The 23,886-nt window shown below is 35.9% G+C and overlaps 1 protein-coding gene across 1 annotated transcript in view; it reads right to left on the bottom strand.

The window, feature by feature from the left end:
• TPRG1 (tumor protein p63 regulated 1) overlaps nt 1-23,886 on the bottom strand; it is a 122,792-nt gene that overhangs the window by 74,767 nt on the left and 24,139 nt on the right. Inside the window, exons 2-3 of the mRNA XM_016136241.2 lie at nt 23,482-23,712; nt 16,772-16,863 (exon numbers count right to left, since the gene is read on the bottom strand). Of these exons, the coding sequence (XP_015991727.2) occupies nt 16,772-16,863; nt 23,482-23,703 (314 nt within the window). The 5' untranslated portion in view covers nt 23,704-23,712. The remainder of the gene's footprint in view (nt 1-16,771; nt 16,864-23,481; nt 23,713-23,886) is intronic.

Here is a 23,886-nt window from a genome sequence, read left to right as displayed (position 1 = left end):
TGTTTTTTTTTTTTTTATCTGGATCAGGTACTGTGCCAGACACCATGTACATATAATCTCTTTTAATCCTCACCAAACATTCCTGATTAATACGGGTAAGGAAACTGAGAATCAGGGAGGTGTTATGAACTGAATATTTGTGCTTTCCCCCACCCCAATTCATATGTTAAATCCCTAATTCTTAATGTGATAGTACTAAGAGATGAGGCCTCTGGGATGTGATTAGGTTTAGATAAGGTCATGAGGGTAGACTCCAATACTGGGATTAGTGCCCTTATAAGAAGAGAAAAAGACCAGAGCTTCCTCTCTCCAGGACATGAGGACACAGTAAGAAGGCAAGCTAGAAAGAGAGTCCTCCCCAAGCATTGAATCAGTAGGCATCTTGATCTTGGCTTCCCAGCCTCCATAACTGTGAGAAATAAATGTCCGTTGTTTAAGCTACCAAGTTATAGTATTTTGTTACAGCAGCCTCATCTGATTAATTCAGGAGGTTAACTTGTTCAAAGAAACATAGTAAAGATTCATCCAAGGTGAATTTTACTTTAAAACCTTGAGCTTTCTACTTTACCAAACCACTATTCATTAGGAAGGTAATAAAATCTCCACTATTAAATCAAGAAATATTTCAGTGTCTATTCTGTATTAAAAGCATTGTATAGGTGCTCAGACTATAAAGTCTTCTGCAATTGTCCCTTCTTAGGTTAAAAAGCTTTTAACCTAATATGGAATATAATTAAATCAAGTATTATGGTATAGAGAAATAAATAAGATGGAAATTTGTACACAGTGCATGGATATCATGATTAATGAGTAATATTTTTTTAATGCTTACTTTGTATGAGCTTTTGCTCTAAGTGCTTCACATGAATTACTTCATTTATGCTCATGGCAACCCTGTGAGAAAGGTAGTGTCATTATCCTCATTTTACAGATGAGCAAATAAAACAGAAAAAGGTTAAATAACTTGTCCAAAGTCATACTTTCCAAGTTCTAGAACTAGAATTCAAACTGAGGGAGTCTGCTCCCAGAGCCCAGCTTTCAATGAAATGCTTTCTTCTACTAAAAGGCATCCTAAACCACCTAAGAAGTCGGGCAAAACTCTAGGTAAAGTGTATTGAAGGTTTTGAAGGATGAGCAGGAGATAACTCTATCAAGAAGGGAGAGTAATTAGTTCTAGACAGAGGAAATGGCACATATGAACATGTACAGTAACATATATAGGACGACTTGTTGGATGAAATGTGTTTGCATAGTATATAAATAATAATCATGAAAATAGGATTACCCCTACAAAGGAAGACAGCACCCATGAAGATTCTGATTCAGGATTGCTGAGATGGGATCCCAGACATTTAGATCCTCTTAAAAGCTATCCAGATGCAGACCAAGGTTTTCAAAGACCAGGACATTTTCACGAACTGATCTAGGAACTTGAGTTATACCTGGGAACTTGCAGCCACCCAAGTGGGCCCTCTGTGAATTTAGACATGAAAATTTTTTAGGTGGAACTAGAAGATTTGTGGATTTACCCAACATTTCAGAATATAATGCCTCAGAATATTTCCAAGGAGTGCTTGTCTCATCCAAATAATTAATCCTGACCACCCTTACTTTATCAAAAGTTCCTTAAATTTTAGCAATGAACCCTTTTCTGTTTCTTATTGCCTCATCTAGAGTACCCAAGACCATAGAGCATCATCATATAATATCATAGACCCAATATAGTCCTGATACAGAGAAACTACTTTGTGAATGCTAATTTCTCTTTTTTTATGTCCCTTCCCTGAAGATAAACTGCACTTAAGTAGAGTTTTGTCAAGACTTCTATTAGCTTCAGACCCATTTTAACCACAAATGGGTCTTTATTTCATCTTACATTTCAAATGCTAAATTCCTGAGCAGTGGTGGGCTTCTTATCACACTGGTATGGACTTAGAGATGCAGCTTGGCTCCTCACTAGCTGTAAGATCTGGTAAAAGTTATTTATCTTTCCTAAATTTTATTTTCCACATATCCAAAATGAAAATAACAGTAGTACATACCTCATAGAGTTGTTGTGAATCTAGGAAATACTTTGTCTAGAGCACTTAGTAAAATACAAAGCACACAAAATACTCAGTTATTGTTGGCTACTAATATGGTGATGATGATAATGATGATGAAGAGGAGGAGGAGGAGGAGGAGGAGGAGGAGGAGGAGGAGGAGGAGGAAGAAGAAGAAGAAGAAGAAGAAGAAGAAGAAGAAGAAGAAGAAGAAGAAGAAGATTAATTATCCAATTAATTAATGGATAATTGATGTAAATTATTTAATGAAAACTCCTCAAATCAATTTCAGTTTTTAGACATATAAAATATTTATATTTCAATGTCCTAAAAATTAAAGAAGTAGTCCTTAATTCCATATATATAAGGCACATTTCTGTTTGTTTGCCTGTTTGTTTGTTGTCTGACACAGTAGGGCATATTTTTATTATATTGGAAGTTATGTTTGATTTATTCTGTCTTAAAATATAGATTATAGAATCACATAATGATATGTGAAGTTCCCTTTGTAGATGGCTGCTATGGAAGACCTTAGAAGATAAGAACCAACAATAGTTGAAACAAAGAACCCACAGAGTGTCAGCTGCAGGAGTCATGTCATACTTATTCAGATACCCTGGCCAAAAAAGCCAACAGTGAATTCAAATATGAGCCCAAGTTGGTAGTCATAAGGGCAGCAGCTAAGGACTGCAGCTCAAAGTAAATTCACTGAGTTGCATTTGGATTTCTTCTATGTGCAGGGGGCAGCTGGGGGGAGGCTTTTCTGTAGAGAAGCAATACCAGGTAATCAGCCCAGAAATAATTCTCTTTAATAACCCAAGACATATTTATTGAGCAACTATTACATTCTCGGCTCTGGTGGTATAGTAATAAACCAAACAAGTTCCTGTTTCTCTCATACTTACATTCTAGGAAGAGATGTAAACAAAAGGAAACAGACATAAATACAGAGACTTAGATAAAAGGGAGACAGGGAGCATATCTGTGGGACTAGTATCTAGGTAAAGTGAAGAGCTAGTACAAAGGTTCCAAGATGGAATCCATCACGTTTATAAAACATCAAGGCAGCCAGTGTGACCTAAGCAAAGGGGACAAGAAGGAGAGTTTAAACAAAAGTTTAAACAGAAGCCAGACACATGCTGGAACAACCACAGTTTCTTTGCAGTTTATGAATGTTTTCCACATTCAGTGGTTACTCTTCCCCACTTTAGAGACGGAGGAAAAAGCCTCAATAAAAAGGCATGCAACTAGTAGTAAGTAACAGAGCCAAGGCCAGAATCCTTCTCTCTGACCTCAGCCCAGGCCATATCCATTCTATCTAGCTGCTTCTCTCACTTGCTTCTCCTGTGCAGCCAGTCAGCTTTGCTCTCCTTACCATAATATCACCAGTAAGAGGATATTTTAAAAGCTACACAAAAGAAAAGACTCAGCACACCCCATCCTTCTCTCTTTCCCACAAAATGACTAAATAGCTGTTGAATAGCTCAAGTCCTCCACAGCACACCAGGAGCTAACAAGAGACCCACCCCCTGATTGGCTCTCTCCTCCCCTGAATTCACTTTAGGGGATTCACTTGATCAGAAGCCAAGGAAGTTGGCAGGAGAACAAGGCCTAATTTTGAGGAGGCAGCAGAGAGGGAAGAACAGAGAGGGACAAGATACAACAATTGCTCACATCTTGCCACCTCCATTGTTTTATTTTTCGAAATGGGAGAGATGTCTGCTTACTGTACTATATTAGTTACACCCCTTTGGGTACAGGGGACACAGCCCAGATCAGGCAAGCTCGAGAAGAGATGTGTTATAAAAATACTCTGAGGAATCCCACAGAAATCTAAGAACAGGAACAATAGCATTTTATGGTTGGGCTTTATGAAACCTGGAAATCCACAGGAATAAAGTCACTCTCTTAACTGTCTGTCATGATTCCTGTGTGTCTCTACACATCTTATGTTTCCTCTTGACCTATGTGCTTTTTCTGCTGACTGTCGATGTTTGTTCCTCTTTAACTGTACCTTGTCTATGACCTACATCATTTCCCTCATCTTGACTGTACATAAATTTTCAAGTCTGCTCTCACAGATAACTGGTCTCTAGTTCTGGAGCTCCCAGTTCAAATTCTTAAGAGAGGGAATTCTTTTAGTCCAAATTGTTCTTTTGAGGTCAGCTAATGATTAACTTCTCTTTGTCCAATCAGCCATGTCTAGGGACTAAAGTCACCTAGCAGAAAATAGAAATTGCCAATGAGATATACTTCATTCTTTTTCAGAATCGTTTTAGCTATTCTAATTTCTTTATCATTCCATAAAAAATAAATAAATAAATAATCTTGTCTACTTACAACAAATTTTGCTGAAATCTTGAAAGGAATTATGTTAAACCTGTATATCAAATTTGTGAAGAATTGACATCTTTACTATGTTGAGTTTTCCAATTTATGAACACAATGTCTCACCATTTGTCTAGATCTTCTTTGACGTCTTTCATCACCATTTTTTAGCTTTCAGCATGTTAGTCCCATACATATTTTATTAAATTTACACTTGAAGATTTCTTCTTTCTTCGAGTGATTGTAAATGTTATAGTATTATTTTAGATTTGTTTTCACTTCTTTAAGGCTGATGTGTAGAAATAAGATTGATTTTTGTATGTTGATCTTGTATCCTGCAACCTTGCTAAACTCACTGATTAGTTCTGGGAATGTTTGTAGATTTTCTAAAATTTTCTACATATTCTCTTATGCCATCTACAATTAGAAACAGTTTTATTTCTTCCATTCTGTTCTGTACACATTTTCTAGAACTTCTAGTACTATGTTGAATAGTGGTAGTGAGAGTGGATACTTTTGCCTTGTTCCCATCTTAGGGGAACATTAGTTTTTTCCTAGTATCATGATGTTGACTATAGCTTTTATGTAGATGTTCTTTATCAAATTGAAAAAAAATTTCCTCTGTTATTTTTCTGAGAGTTTTTACCGCAAATGGGTGTGTTGAGTTTTGTCAAATGTTATCTCTGCATGAATTGAACTGTTCGTGTGATTTTTCTTTTTCAGCCTGTTAATATGATAGATTATAGTAATTAATTTTCCAATATTGAAGGAATTTAACATCCCTGGAATAAACCCCACTTGGGTCATGGTACATAATTTTTTTATATATGCTGAATTCTATTTGCTAACATTTTGTTAAGAATTTTTACATGTATGTTCATGAGGGATATTGGCTTGTAGTTTTATGTTTGTTCTGTCTTTGTTTGGATTTAGGATCAAGTTAATACCGGCTTCATAGAATGAGCTTGGAAGTGTTCCCTCATTTTCTATTTTTTGGAAAAGATTATGTGAATTGGTGTTTATTCTTCTCTAAATATTTAATAGAGTTCTCCAGTGAAACCATCTGGGCCTGGAGAATTCTTTTTTGGGGAGGTTTTAATTACAAATTCAACTTCCAAATTGTTATAGGGCTATTCAAATTATCTATTTCATATTGAGTGGGTTGTGGTAGTTTTGTGTTTTGAGAAATTGGTTCATATCATCTAAGTTGTCAAGTTTATGTATGTAAAGAGTTGTTAGCTATAATCACTTATTATTTTTTTGTTGTTTGTAGGGTCTATAGTGACATCCCCTGCTTCATTCCTAATATTGAAAATTTGTGTTTTCTCTCTTTTTTCTGTCAGCTTTGCTAAAAGTTTGTCAATTTTATTAAACTTTTTAGAGAACCAGCTTTTTGCTTCATTAATTTTCTGTATTGGTTTTTTCATTGATTTCTATTCTTATCTTTATTTTTTTCCTTTCTTACCCTCACTTTAAGGTCTTTTGGTCTTCTTTTTCCAGTTTGTTAAAGGAGAAGTTTAGATGATTGATTTGAGACTTTTCCTTTAGTGCTATAAATTTGTCTCTAAGGACTGCTTTAGCTGTATTCCACACATTTTGATATATTGTATTTTTAATTGCATTCAATTTAATATATTTTTATTTCCTTTGAAACTTATTCTTTAATCCCTCAGTTATTTGGAAGTATGTTGCTTTGTTTCTAAGTGTTTACAGAGATTTTCCCCTTGTCTTTCTACTATTAATTTCTTGTTCGATTCCAGTGTAGTCAGAGAACACACTCTATATAATTTCAATTCTTTTAAATATGGTGAGGTTTGTTTTGAGGCTCAGAATATGTTAGATTTGGTTTATGTTCCTTGAGTGATTAAAAAGAACATGTATTCTGCGGTTACTGGGTAAAGTGTTCGGTAAATGTTTATGGAGTCCTGCTGGTGTTGTCGAGGTCTTCTGAATTCTTGGTAACTTTCTGCCTATTTGTCATATCAAAAATTGACAGAATGTGTTGATGTCTCCAACTATAATCATAGATTTGTCTCTTTCTCCTTTTAGTTCTATCACCTTTTATTTTGCATATTTTGCAGCTCTATTGTTCAGTGCATACACATTTATAATTTCTCTGTCTTTATGGTAGACTGGCCCTTTTACCATTATACAATTCCCTAATAATTTTCTTTGCTCAGGAGTATGCATTTTTATAATCTACATAGCATAGCATTTCAGTAACCACAGCAATTCTTAAACTTTGTAGTTCCTTCCATTGAACGGACCAAGGGAAACAGAGGCTCCCTTCTCTTCACATTGATTACTCCTCTTAGGTCCACCTAACCTTCTCTAAAACAGGACATTTTGGGACAACTTAGGGTCTGCATACAGTGGAGACAATTTACTTTTTGTGAATCAGGCAGAGTGTTTATTCATAAATGTCTGTAATAGTTGTTTGTATAATAGCTGTGGAGGCATAAATGTGTTAATAGCCTCAATATTAAGATTGAGGTCATATTTGTTTTCCTCAATAAAACACATTGGCAGGCCACTACATAATCAAGATTAGATTTAAATTATTGGCAAATTATTTCCAGAGCCTACTGCTTCTCTAAAAATGTCAATATCCTATTTTAAACCTTTCAGCAACTCAAAAAAAAAATGTCAATAGTGGTCATGAAGAAAACATAAATGTAGCAGTGAGTTATAAATGGTAAACATGTTCTAAAATAATAATAATAATGAAGATGATGATAATGCCTTAATTTCATTTCCTTGGCATAAATTCCCCTACCACTACTGATTTTAATATACCAAGATGAGGTCACTATCACTAGACACGTGGTTGGAAGCGATGCACACAGTTGGCTCTCATGAGTGGGTGAGGCCACACACCATTGCATCACGTGAATGAAGAAGGACCAGTGTTATGCAATGGGGAGTAGCAGGATGTTGGAGAACTGGGGACACATACCCTACCTAAAAGCATTCAAATGACCTATAGATCTCCAATCTGTGACTCTAGAAAAAATTATGATCCAAATTCTTTAGCTTTACTCTCAAAATTCTTGACTTTCTGATTCCTTCTACTGTTCTCGTTTGTTTCTAGGGCCCTCACTCTTGATACCTGTCATGCAGCCACATTGAACTGTTGTGGTTCCATGAGTCTCTGTCTATTACTCTGCACATATTCTTCCTTCTTTCTGGAAGGTTCTTTCCCATCATATATTTTTGGAAATTTCTCTTTCTTCTTTAAATCTGGATATTCCCTTTACCTAACTCAAGAGTACAGACACAGGGAGTTCTGAGCTCCCATAGAATCATTTGCACAGCTATATATCAGCATGTATCTTATCTGCTGTGACTTCATTTACTTATCCTCCTTCCCCAAAAGAGTGAGAACTCCTTGAAGACAAAATCTTGTCTTATTTGCCTCTGTATTTTTGTAACTTAGGGTGCAATCTGGTTTGTGGAAGGAGTTTGGTATTTACATAAGTGAATATATGATGCATGAATATTAATAAATAATAATAATAATAATAATAATAATAACCAACTCCTATGTGGCACATACCATGTGGGAAAATTTGTTGTAAGCATTCTACACATATTAAGTAATTCAATCCTTAAATTAATAACTCTCTTTGCATTTCTATTTATAAATGATAAAACCAAGGCCCCAAAAATAAAAGAGATTTCTACAACCAAGGTCACATGCCAGTAAGTGATAGAAATGAGCATTTAGCTGCATCAGACTTTTTTCATTTCTTGGCTCTTTCTGACTCCTCCCTAATTGGTAGCAATCTTGGGAAAACAAACATTTCCAAGTACCTTTGTGACTGCAGTAACTAAATGCCCTCACTGTCCTATAATTCAGGTCACTCAGGGACCATTAGCTATCTGGATGAAGCTGCTGCCATGGGGAATTTATAGAGAAAAGCAATGTGTTTAATTAAGTGGTTGTAGAAAACACCCACCCAGTATAAATGGATTCTGGCAACAGAGGTGCTTTTCTTTCTGCCAGAGTCCTGCCACAGGTCATTAAAATCTTGATAGATTTGAGGCACTTTTCAGCCTGAATGCTTTCATCCAAGGATGGAGGAAGTATCATTGGTCTTTGAGCTGCTTAGAGGCCCAGGGACATGGAGGCAGGACTCAATGGATGGACTCTGTTAGTGTCAGTGAATGGCTTCAAACAGTAGACTATCAGAATTAAATTAAAGTCAAGTCTGTGACAGATTCTGAGGCCTTCCCATGTGCCAGACACTATACTAAGTACTGGGAGGAGGGCAGAAATGGGTCTGGACAAATATGAATCAGAATCAGGCCCTACATCAAGGAATGCTTTTCTCACAATGTGCACATGAACTACACTATAATGTAAGATGTGAGTACAAAGAAGGGAGAGGTTATTCTGGCTGAATTACTATTGAGAGGCTCTATGGATATAACACACATGAAGAACAGAAAGGTCTGGGTTAGCATAAAGGAAAGAAAGCCACACACAATAGAACAAACTGGGTGAGTACAATTATGAGGCCAAGAAACTGTGTCAGAAGCTTTTGGGAACAGCAAGTAGTTCAATTGTTAGCTCATGACATGCAGGGACTTAATGATGCAGCAAAGAATATGGAGGCAGTGAGGACCCACTGCAGTCCTTGGGCCATGAACATGAATGTGATCCAGACAAATGGTTTTTCAAATTTTAATGTACATAGGAATCATCTGGGGATCTTGTGAAAATGCAGATTCAGGTTCCATATGTCTGATGTGGATCCTGAGAGTCAGCATTGCTAACAAGTTTCTAGGTGAAGCTGATTCCAAGACCACACTTTGAGTTGCAAGAGTCTAGAATAGATGGAAGTATGCAAAATGAATGGAGTTGGGTAGGAGATACATTTAAAATGTTAATTTGCATAGTATGTTTATTATTCATGACTAAAAGGATTAGAAATCCCTGACTTCCAGTTTTTTTCTTTCCTTTTTTAAATTATAAGTAGCAGTATTTTTTCATTACGGAACTAGTTCAGCATTCTTTAAAGCATGATTAGACTGTGAAAAAATAAAGTGTGATTGGCCTTAGCCCATCAGTGGCACCCACTATCCCTACAGGTATCTGTCTTTTTAGTTGATTATGGAAAAAGGCTAAATAAAGTCAAATGAACAGCCAAAGGCATAGAATGATCTCATATGGAAAAGAGGAAAAGGTCTCTGAACCTGTCCAATGAATTTCTGACCCTCCTTCCTGGAAACAACAGACAATCAACAAAGAAACCAGACACAGGTGCAAAGATCACTTAACCAATTCAAACTGCAGTGATAGCTGTGTCAGAAGATGAAAAATCACAAAAGGCAGCAAGAGCAGTGCTATGAGATGACAACTAGTCAAAGAGAGAAGTCCCATGAAGTCAAGCCCTCCTGTGACCCTTAATAAGTGGTTGCCCTTAGACAGGTCATTTCATCTTTGGGTTTCTTCATCCATAAAATGAAGCCAATTATGCCTCCTTGACTTCTCCCATGATTCTGTTTGAGGATCAAATGTGAGAGCAGGTGTGAAAAAGATCACATGCAGTACTGCTTTGGAGATCAGTGTACTCCGAAGAGGCACCCAGTGCCTGGAAAATAGTTCCCAGTCACCTGTTCATCAACACCCTTTTGTGTCTCAGAATATATTTCTTTTTATTTAAACATATAGAATAGAACTGTCTTCTGGGGTATCCTTCTAAATTAAGCAGAGATACTCTGCACACTTACATTTACCCCATCAAGATTAAGAGACAGAATTCTGAGTTTATCCAACATGTTTCTGCCAAAGGAAACACATGCTACGATTTAATAAGAGACACACATGGAATCTTTGCACAGTAGTGCAAGGACTATTTTAGCAAAAATCAGACCAGTATAATGCACTGGAGCCCGGCCTCTACTACTTAATAGCTATGCTACACTTCTGTGTCTTAATTTTCTCATGTGTAAACTGTAGTTAATGTTTTCTACCTCAGATGATTGCTGACAAGTGAATTAAATAAAAAAGAGCACTTTTAAAACTATAAAGTGCTATAGAAATGTTATTATTTTTATCAAAAACTAAATGGGGAATGTCTTATATATTTTCATTTCTCTTTCTAACCATGGAGTTTTACTCTGCTTTTCTTATAAATAGCCCTTAGCTGGTGCTTCTATTTTAAAAGAATAATATAAATTCTTAAATGTGTGTAGCCATTGACAATTGGGAAAGTAATTGTCCAATAATAGGTGAATGATTGAGATACTTAAAAACGCTGCATGATATCAAGAAAATACATGGAAAAACATGAGAGAAGTGTCATTTAGAGATCATCAAAATTATATGTATTATACTAATATAATGGCAAATGCATGGGGAGTATCACAATACTTGGTACACATAAGTGTTCAATAAACATTATCTATAATATTATAACAATATTTGACAAAAATACATGGAGAAAAGCTGGAATGAAGTATACAAAAAATTAACAGTAGCTATGCTTTTTTCAAGAACATATTAAAACAAATTCACTAATTTTAAAGAGATGGCAAATTCTACTCACATTTACCCAGCTACACTGATTGTAAATAACAGAGCAAGGATTCAAATCAGAATCCATTTAGATTCTAAACTCAGACTTCTTTCTATGACACTAGGCGGCCTTGTTTACTTCACTTTTATTCTACTGTTCTCTGTTCGATGTAGATAGCTAATTAGATTTCACATATTTGTTATACAAAAGTCACAGGTGGGTTTAGAGAAAGGTGGACAATGAAACATGTTGCAAGTATTTTCCTCAAAGATGAACAGTGAGAGTTACTTGATCCCAGTCACTAGAGGCAGGTCATATTGTTTATGAATAAGAGGGATAAGAATAACAACCCCCACCATCTCTTCACACTAATGTATATAAAGGGAATAATCCATCTCCTCCTGCCTCCTTAACCACCATAGACAAAGACAGCTTGAGTATATTTCACTGAAGAGCACTTCATTGCTATTATTTCACACTTTTTGAGACTTTATAGAGTGTCAAGATGTTCTCTTCGGTTCTGGCTTAATAGATCACTTCTAAAAAGATACACACAATTTCTTTTAAAAGTCCTTTCCCAGAAGGGCCAAGAATGACAGTTGAGAAGAGGAGACAAAATTGAGATAAACACAATCTTGTCTTTAGATATAGAAGCAAATAAAGTAGTAGGCTGGGCTGGAGGCCTGATTTCTAACTAAAGTCTCTTTAAGGTATTCTTAATGGTTTCAGCTAACTGGTACCTAGCTGAAATTGATGGTTGCATCTCTCTTCTCCTTTTGGTCTCTCTGTCTATCCTCCTCAGGTTCTCCCCGCTAGTATCTTCAAACTCATTTTTCTATTTTACTGAATAATGTATCTATATCAATGTAGACCACAAAGTAGATCATTTGAACTAATTCAGGTGGCATCCCTTGAAACATGTCTGTGCTGACTTAATGTTGTTATATGTCCTTGGCTTCTATAGAAGGCAAGACTCTAAGAAACAAGAGTGTCAGGATTACTGTCTTTCAAAAAACTACTTATGAAGGTAATATCTGGACCCCTATATAAAATGATCTATTCAACATCTCTTTGTGGATGTTCTATGAATACCTCAAACACATTTTTCCCCCAAACTGTACTCAACAAGTTCTGAATGACAAGTGAATGAAAAGAATATTAGGAGGCTTAAATGATATTGTGTGTACAATATTCCTTTTACAATGTTTGGCATATGGTGATTTCTCAAGAGTTATTTTTTTCTCAACCTGGAATGGTGGCCCAGTCGACCTATCAGTTTTCCAGGCCAAAGCCCAGGAGTTATCTTGGACTCATTCTTCATAGATGATTGAACTCAAAGATCCACAAATCCCGACTATGCCAATTATCAGTGTATTGCCCCTCAGTTCTAAATGCACCCTTTATTATATGCTGTTTGATAACAACAGCATGTCTCCTTTAATTGTGTACAATGTTATGCGTTTGCAATAGAGAGCTCTAGATGGATATAATAGGAAAAGGCTTTTCGTATTTCCTGCTTGGGTGGGGAGGTCAGCCATGTAGGTGTCAGAACAACCAATAACCTTCACCCCGGCCAAGGGCTCAGACCTTTCCTCAACCACTTATCCAGTTTTAATCCATTCATCAGTGAAAAAAAGTGATTTTTTTCTGAACTTGATAACAGTTTTTGAATACTGGAAGAATATTTCCTCAATATATTTTTTTGTGCTATTACAATGTCACAGCCACAGACATGACACACTTCTAAGTTTAATCTGTACTTTCAACATATTATCCATTACTTTCTTAAATTTAGGTAATTAACAAAGCAGTAAATCAAGCTCTGATCTCTAGTGTTTGCTGATTTCCGCAATGTAATTGTTGCCACCAGGGTTAATTCCAAGCTACCAACGTGACATCTCTGAATGTGCTTTTGGAAAGAGATTTGCAGAAGCACACCATCATGTAGTATTTCCACCACACAAATGTAATAGTCACAGATAACCTCAAGAGCATACAAAGCAGCAAAATGAAGTAAAATAATCAGAAAGCGAGGAGTTTGAGCGTATTATCTTCTTTTGAAATTTAATTTATTTGGTGTGAAACTTTAATTTAATTTTAATAATGAACAACTGATCTCAAAATTGCTGAAATTGTATTATTCACCTCTTATGAGCCAGTGTCAACCAGTTCCAGCACATCGCTGGCTCAGACCGTCGCTGATATTCCACAAGTATCTAATTTGCCACCCAGCTTCCCACTCGTTCACTGATTCTTCACAAACCCTCATCCACATTTCCAAATTCAACAAAACTTGGAAAAAGGCAGCTGTAGTGCAAATTCACTTTTTGAACTAGCATGAGGTAATTTTGTTTTAATCCCTCATGTTTCCCTGAAAAAAAAATATTAATGTGTTTGATTGTGGGGGGTTGTCCTAGACCTCTATTTGGGGCATGAAATAAATAGTATATTCATTGTTTTTCTTTTCTAAAGTCTGAAAAATTCTCAATTTGACTCACACAAGGGTTTGGATAGGGGTTGTGGACCTTTAGTGATTTTCATAAAATATAAATATTGTCATACTTTTTCAGTCATCAGTGCCTCCTCATCGTTTATGAGTTAGAATCTAAGTTCTTAAACATGATATTTGAGGTTTTTAAACACTTTTCAAGTTTCCTCTCTTCACACTTCTCACCTTGCCCTCCAATATCAAACTACTTCTAGGGGTCTGATCAATCATAACTAAACATTGAGCTGGACTCGTTATTCACCCCACACCTATACCTTACACTCAGCTAATCAAAGAATCAAAACCCAGTTAATGTAAGGGTGTAATCTGTCTTCCTTGCTCCATCACTATGTGATCTTCATCTGGCCACTTCATCTTCCCTAGTCTCTATTTCTCATCTGCCAAATGGGAATCATAAAACCAGCAAGGTTTTAGTGAAGTTAAAGCCAGTTCATGGACATGAAGATACTTTGTAATGTGCTATATACATTAAAAGAGAGTTTATTCTCATCATTCTGAAAGTGGAATGCTTGTTCAAAAACAGACATCCTTTAAGCTGTTGAATGAGCAGCCAAGGGTCTCTCATCTCCATAAAAGGAACTGAAAGTTGATGTGTGCATAAAGCCCAGTCATTCCTATCACATTCACACACACACACACACAAAGGAGTTATGCTTGAAAAGAGTCTTGTCTGGTTGATGGGGTTGGAAAAGTTAGTCTAATTAAAGCCTCTGTAACTCATAAGTTCTGAATGAATGGGTCTCATACCATAAGAAAAAAAGAGAAAAGGGAACTAGAGTAGCCCCAGGCTCTTACCTATCTGGGTCCCAATGTTTATTTTTTTTTTTGTTTAGTTTCCTTTGTTTGTTTTATTTTGTTTAGCTGTTGTTATTTGGGGAGTTTGTTGTTTGTTTGTTTTTGCTATTATTGTCTTTACATTTCCCTGCATTAATGGATAAAAAACAAACAAACAAAAGATTTATGTGTGAAAACTCATTCAGAACCTCTATGCAAGCCCCTTCTTTGACAAACAGCCTCCCATCTTCTGTTTTAACAGTCACAGTGACTGAGAATATATTCATTTAGTCCAGATGCCTAAACCATCTTTATAACTGGCAGCTCTTTCCATTACAAAAAGGCAGTCTGAACCAGCTATAAGGCTTAGCGGGCAAAGAAAACAAACTGGAAAATTCTTACTAAGGTAGAAATGACTTAAATTAGAACTTTTCTTTAAAAATAGCTTTGAGAGAGGTTGGTGGGGAGATATAAAAGGATTTGGGCATACAGGAAAACCAAAAAAAAAAAAAAAAACACACACACACAAAAAGAACTACCTTTAAAGAGGAGAAATGGGTTCCAAGTACAAAGGAAGAAAATCTGAAAGCAAAAACAAGCAAATATAATTATTTGAAATTCCATGTGCACAGGACACATCCCTCATTGTTCTCTTTAATATAAATGAGTACAACAAAACAAAAGAGAAATATTAAACTAACTGCCAGACAGTTCTTAGCAACCCTTGAAGCTTCCTATTAGGTTTAGAGCTAGGTGCAAAACTTGGGTCTTTGGGGCACAATTGTTCATATTTATCTGCAAACTCTTGGTTTTGCCAATCATCCTATTTGATGTTAAATCAAGCACAGAGCATTGTACTAAGCCTCAACGTGGACCACACAATCTGATTCATCTTTGGACAATTGATATCTACAGGTCTTTGTAATAACTAAATAAAACATTCAACAAACAACAACAAAAATTGTTTCTATACAGATAAAACCAAATAATTAAAATATGCATTATTAAACAAAATATTGATACTATTATCTGAGAATTCAGAACAGCCACCACTTAATTTTGAAAGACCACATTTGTACATTCTTTCTTATAAATGAAATGCACTGTAGAAACGAAATAGGTGTTTACTTCTGATTTGACCTTCAGAATTTAAGTAGACATCTGTCCTAATCAAGAAGACTTTTCACTTGCATAAGTCAAATTTTACTCTGTGCAAAGGAGGTGGGCAGAGAGGAATGAAATGTAGGTTGGTAAAAGTGAATAAATGAACATCTTGAATTATAGACTTTTTATTTCTTTTCAATGCAGAAATGATAGAGATATAGATAGGATAAAAATAAAGGTAGAGACTACCAAAAAAAAAAAGACCTTTTATCAATAGTTAGTATTTGTAAACAGAAGAGGGACAGTGATGTCTATTGAAAATCCACTATGTATTGGGGACTTTGCTAAGAATTTTACAATGTTATCTCATTTAGTCTTCATAACAACTCCTCAGGTATATAGCATTACCTCAATTTATAGGTGAAGAAACAAATGCTTAGAAATTGTTAGGTTGGTTTTCAAAAATTTATTTTCATTCAATTCCTGGAACCCATTTGAAATAAAAATATAGTAGGTGGTCAGTAACATGGACTCACAGGCGATCTGGTTCTACATTCTATTGAGGGAGGGATGTGTTCTGCTGGCCTCAGTGGCTAACCATTCAAGCATTGCCCCCTTGAAACTTAGTCAAATAAGATGCCCTGGACATTGATGAAGGATAAATGCTTCTTCACTCAAGGTATATAGGAATTACTGAGCTTTACTGCTGGAAACTTTAGTGACCATGTTACTAAGCCAGAAAACTCATTAAACCAATTAAGCATCTGAAATTGAGTTCTAATTTCATTAAATATTTACTATTACAGATTCTAGAGCAGGAAGGAGGTGACTCTTTTCCTTACCATGTGAATATTTTACTTATCATTGTAAAAACCATGGTATTCCTAGTATTTTCCTGGTGAGTGAAGAAAAGTTCACACAGACACTAGAGTTTCAGGTCAGGACAGAAAGACGATCATCTTCATGAAGTTATTTGCAATGAGAGCCCTTAGAGCTCAGATAAAACTTGAATGTGAATGGAAAAGTTAGTAAAGTGATATGGACTTAAGTATTAGCCTTGGCTTTCATCCTAACTCTGGACAGGTGGTCTGTCTTTGTGCTGAATGATTTTCTGGTTTTGCTGCTCATGTTATTGTATACAAGATAAAATTCAAACTGTATATGTTGACCTCATTGATCCTCTTTCTAATTTACCTTTTCACTGTATGAAAAATGGGATGGTTGATAGCCTAATCTGGTTAGAGGGAGGATATTTGTAAGAGACAGGGATTGAAACTAATGAATTAAATCAAAAGGGCTTATACAATAATCCCTGAGAGCAATGACGAGGGCCAGACCTACGGTAGTCATGGCAATGGTTGAAGGAAGTGGCTAGCTATCGGGTACCATAAAAAGAAATTCTTCCACAGGTCAGTCTCCTGTTTTGTTATCATAGTGTCAGGAAAAAACGCTAGATTTCCACTGCCCTTCACTGAGCCATATCTACTCACTCTGTCAAGAGCCAGAAGCCTTCAATTTTCTCTCCAGAAGTCTTGGCTATGTGGCCTTTCAAGTCCTCCACAGCAGTCTCAATGGCCCCTGGCTGAGTGGGAAAAAGAAAATACCTAGTTAAGAGAAGACTGAGTCATTTTTGTGCTTGCAATTAGTTATTACATCCTTGCAGCTCCTCCAGAAAGCTGAGAAGCAAAGATTGTTCTTGCATTTGCCTGTTTGTTCCAGGCACAATCTGCCAAAGAGCTTAGCCTTGAACTCTGGTATTTACTAAGATGTTCTCCCTGGGTGGGGCAAAAGTGATCTAAATCCTGTCTTCTGTAATCTTACTCACACTTTCTCATAGAAATGAAGACAGCCATTTTCAGAGGACCAGTTTTTCTAAATGAATGTTTATCCGGAAGTTCAAAGCATTTAGCAATATATACACTATTAAAATCAAACCCCTCTCTCTTCAAAGACCACATGAAAATAAAACACAAAAGTGAAGTCTTTTTCCAATATTCTGGCCATAATTCTAGCTGAACTTTTTCATCTTATCTTTCTTCACCATTCTTCAAGCAGGTGTTACTACTTATGAGCCTACCTTTAGCTTAAAAATGGATTAATCCCTGTGCTAATAAGAGATTCATAGAAACTCTAGCTTAGTAATTTTTTAAACTTCAGTGCACATCAGAATCACCTGAAGTGTATTTTAAAACACAGATGTCTAAGTACTGTTCCCAGAGTTTCTGATTCAGTAGGTCTGGAATGGGTTTGAGAATTTGCATTTCTGACAAATCCCAGGTGATGCTGTTGGTGAGGGACTCTACCAGGAGAACCATTGCTCTCTAGACGATTATTCTCAAGCTTGACTACACATCAGAGTCACCAAGGAGGCTTAAAAAAAAAAAATCCTAACATGAAGGCTGTGCACCAGGACAATTACATTAGATACTCAGTGGATTGGACCCACATATCAGTAGGTCGGGATTTTTAAAAGCATTCCAGATGACTCCAATGTGTAGTCAAGGTTGAGAATGACTACAGCCTAGGGCTTATTTAGTGTAAGCCATTTCATTTTATAGGTGTAGAAACAGGGATCACTGTCAAGTTCACTAAGCTAAGAAGTGGCAGAGACAAGAAACCCAGAACTTCCATTTCCAGGCCTACAATGCAGTGCTGGCCTCATTCCCATGCCTGGGCTACTGACACATAGCTTGCAATTTCTCATATATTCTCTATATAATAGGGCTTTAATGCTAAATACCTAATCTTCTCTAAATATTAACAATCCTAATCCTTTCAGTCTGAGATCTTTCTCTTATAAAAGGAAACAGGAACACTAGCCTGGTCAAGACCCATTCAATTTCTTTCCAGAGGTAGGGTGGTGTTAGAATTTCGGTTTCCTTATTTTCTCCGTCTATGATAAAAAGCTTTGAACCATTTCGGATATGGAGTACACCGGTCAAGAAAAGTCTTATGCAGGATTCCATACATGAAAAACAGGAACAGAATGGAGGTGCTTCAGATAAGTGGTAGTCAAGGTGCAGAGCTTTACCTACTCAATTCTCTCCCCAACCCCCCCTCCAATTTACTGCACGTAGCCCAAGTTAGCAGGGAAATGGAGAGATCAACTCCTAAACAGAGTAGGAGGACTTGGGTTTGTATTCCAGTTCTATCATGAATGAATTTCATGACTTACAGCCAATTATCTGGCTTTCCTTGGCCTCTATTTCCTTGTCTATAAAACAACTGAATAGACTGAACCAAACTTTCTAAGCCACCCCAATGATCAAAACCTCCTGTAAATCTTGGAGAAAATATAATCATAGAAATTACATCAGGAGATTCTGATTCTATCATTTTAACAAGTTTTCTGTTGAATTAGATGGTCAGCCAGTGGAATAAATGATTTTGATTCTCTTGTCATCACATGCCACTGGTTGAACGGTTGTTTGAAAGCTGCTGAAACTGTGTCATGAAATCAGTAAGTTCCAGGACATTAATCAAGTATGCCTTGAGCTCTCACTGACAGAGGAGGTTGTGCCACCATCACTGGTTTCCAGTGATCCTACTGGAAGGACTGGACTACCATGGAGGGAACTTTTCTATGATCTCATGACAATTCTCCCATCACCCAACCTCCGCTTCCCAGGATGCAGCCTAACTCTATCGCGACCACTGGTCAAAGTCTCTGAAAAATAATACTTTCTGTGATGATTCATCTTCAGTATTTTTCCTGTCTCTCTTCCTGTATTCATATAATATCTGTCACAGTTAATATAACTTGGCAGTGAAACTAATACTTTTCAGGAGAAAAAAATCATAAATGGAATTGAAAAATAATTAAATAATTCTAAAATAAGCATTTTGTTGAATGTTTTTCTGCCAGGCACTTGGCCAAAAATATTTGAAGATGAATACAATAATGTAGAATTTTTCAAAACCTTACCATCCTCTCTATATAAAGCAATTGGCAAAATCTATTAAAGTGATCTATCCTTTGATTCTCATACTTCACCTCTGTGAAGTTATATTATAGATATTCTTGCATATATACAAAATGACATATGAATAAAGTATTCTTTGAAGCCTTGTTTGTGAAGAGCAAAAATTTTGCAACAAATCAATATCTATTAATAGGAGACTAGATGTATTTTGGGACACATCTATGCGATGAAATATGATCAATATACTTTAAAATGAGGAATCTTACATTAACTTGGAAAGTTTTCAAGATATATTATTAAGTGAAAAGAAAAAAATGTTCATCAGAGAAAGTAAATATGCCACCTTTTATGTAAAGGGAGAAGAATGGATAGGAATAAATATTTGTGTTTGCTTGTATTATGTCTAAAATAACTCTAAAAGAATATATAGAAACTGTTACCAATGGCTCCCTAAGGGTGGAGAAGAAACATGATGGATGAGTACAATAAACGGAGGTGGTGTTTTACTCTACACCTTTTCAAAATTTAAATGGTAAAAACAAAGTGTGTTCTCTAACAAATAGTTTGGAAGTCTCTAGAGTTCTGTCAATGTCCTCACTGGCTGTGATGTTATTTCTTCAATAGAAATGTCAGTCACACCCTTGTGGAACAGTTACACATTATACTCCAGTGAAATATTTTACTCTCCTCCATTTGTTATTATTGGTACTATAATAAATTAACTTCATCTATCTAGTGTTGGAAATGAAATAAAACATGTGAGCACTTTGACTTGTGTCGAGGAAAAGGTATAAATCTCAGCTTTTCTGCTTGTTTGAGACTCATGTTAAGCCATTTTGTCATTCTATACATCAGTTTATTCATTTGTTAGGTAGATAAAATAATATTTGTAACTGAGCTGTTGGGATATGCCAAAAATATTTCGTAACACTGAATAATGAAAGACTTTATTACCATTCTTATTCATAATATAAATAGAAAAAAAAGAGGAAGTAGTTGTACCAAGGTTTGAGGATCAAATGATTACTGCACTGGAATAATTAGTTCTGAGACTCATCCAGTGTAATAGGAAATAATGACAAAATAATATTTACTCAGCATATGATAAAAGAAAGCTTAGAAAGGTTATATATATACATATATATATAATTTTAAGAAAAAAATCATTTGAAGGATCCTTATTTTTAAGTCATTGTATAGCACAACAGACACTATCTTCTCTAATAGACTAGCACTGAATATTTTCAGTCAAAACAAGCCTATTGAGAGTTTCAAAGACATAAGTCTTTGTTTCCTTTTCATCCCTTGAACTAGACTAGCCTGGGGCCAGCTGTCACACAAATGATACTTGTGTCGGCTTCTAATTTTTTCCCATGTACTAGACTTCTTATCTAGATAGCAAAAGGGGGAGGAAGTATAGGATGGAATGCTCCTATGGACTCAGATGCAATATGATCTGTCATGGATGTCATCGTGCCCATATAGGATTGCTTTGTGGTAAATACATAAGGTAGGAAAAGCAGCTCTAAATTGTATGTGATTTGTAAAATCAAAGCAAGTTTATCTTTCCCTGAAAATAAAGAAAATGCATCTTATTTTATTATTGTCAAATGTCTGCCCTCAGAAAGAAACTTCATCTTTATTATAACCTTCAAGGGATTTTTTCGTAAGAAGGAGAATCAAGAAAACTTTTGCCCAGTGAGACATATAATTTCTAGACCAGAAAGAAGCTCACACAGACAGTAATAATACAAATAATATATTTAGTTGTTCCCAATGCAAGAGCAAGACACAGGGAACCCTATAGTAAAAGAGGAGAGAAAGGCAAAGGGTATGAAAGCCAAATTAGTGTCATGAAAGCAATGACATCTTGCTACACAATGGGAAGTCCCAAACCTGCTTATTAAAGTCTCGTTGCTCACAATAGAACATAGGCTATAAAAAGGCCATGGGGAACCATTAATTAAATATTAAAAGATCAAATAGTTTCAGTCCCATTAATTTGTATGTAATTTACATTCTCAAGTATAAATTTAGAGATAATTCCTCATCCCTAATAGCTTTCAACTTTCTGATAAGGTATCTGCAAATATAGAGTCCTACAGGGAGTTTAAAAATATCTTTCCCCATGTGGATCAAGTATTGTTTCTTTCATAAGAAGTTGCTTTTGAATATGTCTCCACAATAAAGAGGTTATCATAATATACCTCGAGTTATTAGCCTTGAGGGGTACTTTTCTTCAAAGAAGGCACTAGGCCATTTTTAGATACGGCTAAGCAATAATAGCAAATGAACTAAAACAGGAGGAAAAGGTTATCCAAGTAAACTGACAGCAAGTGGTTCAGACTTCATTACTGTGGCCTCTCAGTCATTGTCCAAGGTCAGAGTCAGTGGAGGGGTGGTGGAAAGTGAAAGGAGTCCAGTCTCACTGGCCCCTAAGTTTCCAGTTGACCTTGTACAAGTCGAATCTTCTTTATGTGTTTCAGAGAATAGATTAGGTATCTCTGAGTCCCTTTCTGAATCTGAGTAAAAGTGTTGCTAAGCTATATCAGAAGGGCACATTTTCAGTAAATAAAAAATAGGCTGGAAGCCTGAGGAAAGGAAGCAACATCTCAAAGTGACCATGAAAGGTTCAAAGGACTCCATCAACTTCTTTTATAATCTGGTATTCAGAGGTGTGATCTAATGCATGAGGTTATGATGCTAAAAATGTCTCTTGTTTGTCCTGGGTTAATTTATACTTTCGTAGCAGTCACATTTTTGCATATCCAGCTCAAAACTCATATAATTGATCCTCCTTTTTATTACAGCATTGGGTGTCTACTCTTGGCATCAGAGACATTGAATATAATTCTGCCAAGAAATAATTTTTCTTTTCTGGTTAAAGGTATAAACAAGAAACGACCTAAATACTCAACAAAAGTTAAATTAATTGTAGCACATTTTCATGGTAGAATATTATGGAGTTGTTAAATGTAATATTATGGAAGTATATTTAATGACATAGGAAATAATATTTGGCATATAATCCCATTTTTGCACACATTTAAAATGTAAAAAGGTAAGAAAGGATATGCACCAAAGATTTTCTTCACAGTTATATCTTACAACTTAATTTTGCATATTCAATAAAGTTCACATGCTTTATAAAACAAACCATATGCTCTACATATGCAAAAACACTCACACAAACACACACATAGTATAACACCTACCAAGGCACCTTGCACGAAAGAGTCACAGAATATAGGTGATATGAGTATATGTTATCATCAAACACACACATACACACACCCACCACACACATTGAGTTGCTTTAGTCAAAACTTTATCTTAACTGAAAATATATTTTAAAAGCTACTAAATAAGGATTCATTGGTTAAAGCTTTATAAAGGCACAAAGTCTTAACCACCATTTAATGGTAAAATTGAGTCAAAAACAAATTTTCAATGAGATATCCCATGCACACTCGAAAAATGAATTGGTCTCTGTTGCCACTGTTCACAGCCCCCGATTTGACACCAAGCGATTGCAACCTATGAGCTAACCACTACTGTATTGACAAAGATGTTGAAGGATTGGGAAGGAAGATCTCTAATTAAGAAGGCGAGTTCAAGATAGAGAAAGGTACGAGAAACCAGTGAAGAACTCTCTACTTGATTCAAATGATAGAAGTTTGAAATATCACGTTTTTAAAATCTAGATATACAAACTTGATCCTCATTACCCATCCAACCATTTCTCAGCTCCAATGCACAGGAAAGAGAGTTCAGCTCCAGACTGCAGATAGTTTGAGGATTTAAAAGTTCCTGCTCCCACACTGCAATACCTGCATCCCAACATAGACCCCTGAGGTTCAGCCTATTCTCGGAAAGCCTTTCCACTCCATCATCCATGTAATTTACTAACATATAACAAATAACCGCTATATGCTCATAGCTTTATATTCTAGTTGTTCTGATTCTCTCTTCATAGAACATTAATTGAGGTCAGTTTTAGCATAAACATGGGACTGAGGCGTCAAACATCTATAGAGATTGGAGAACTTGTATCTCCTTGGTACTATCTGGTGATCAAAACTAGACCCTTAAATTCTCCGAAATTCAAATCCTTTGCCTATAAAATGGAGATAAAGATACCTGCTTCACAGTTGTTGTAACTAATACTTGAGATAACAAATATGAAGTACATGGCAAAATATGTGGTATATAGAAAGATATTAGGATGTTTTTAAGAGAATGCCTTATGTAGCATCTAAGAACACCAATGATTTTACCCGTGTAGCGAAGTACTTCCGTGAGATATAAGGCCGGTGATAAGGATTGGGGTAGAGTGTTGATTTGGTCATGCTTGGCTGCCTTGAAATCTGCTTTGACATTGGGTCCTTGCCTGGGTCTCCCTCTTCCACAGACAGTTGGTCAGTCTCTGAGGGTTGGTCATCTCCCTCTTGCTTCAGAGAAACAGGCTGGAATCCATCGAAATTTCCAATTGTTGACATTTCTTTAGCCTAAAAGAAGGAGAAAAAAAAAAAACAATCTTATCAACAGAAAAAAAAAAAACATCCAATCAGAACAGCAGCAGAAAAAAAGAATCCGAAAAAATGAGGATAATTTAATAGGCCTCTGGGAAAACGTCAAGCTAACTAACATTTGCATCAGAGGGGTACCAGAAGTAGAAGAAT

Source organism: Rousettus aegyptiacus, unplaced genomic scaffold (assembly GCF_014176215.1).
Source record: "Rousettus aegyptiacus isolate mRouAeg1 unplaced genomic scaffold, mRouAeg1.p scaffold_m13_p_4, whole genome shotgun sequence".
In the NCBI taxonomy this organism is placed as follows: Eukaryota; Metazoa; Chordata; class Mammalia; order Chiroptera; family Pteropodidae; genus Rousettus; species Rousettus aegyptiacus.
This window is presented reverse-complemented; position numbering and strand designations above follow the sequence as displayed.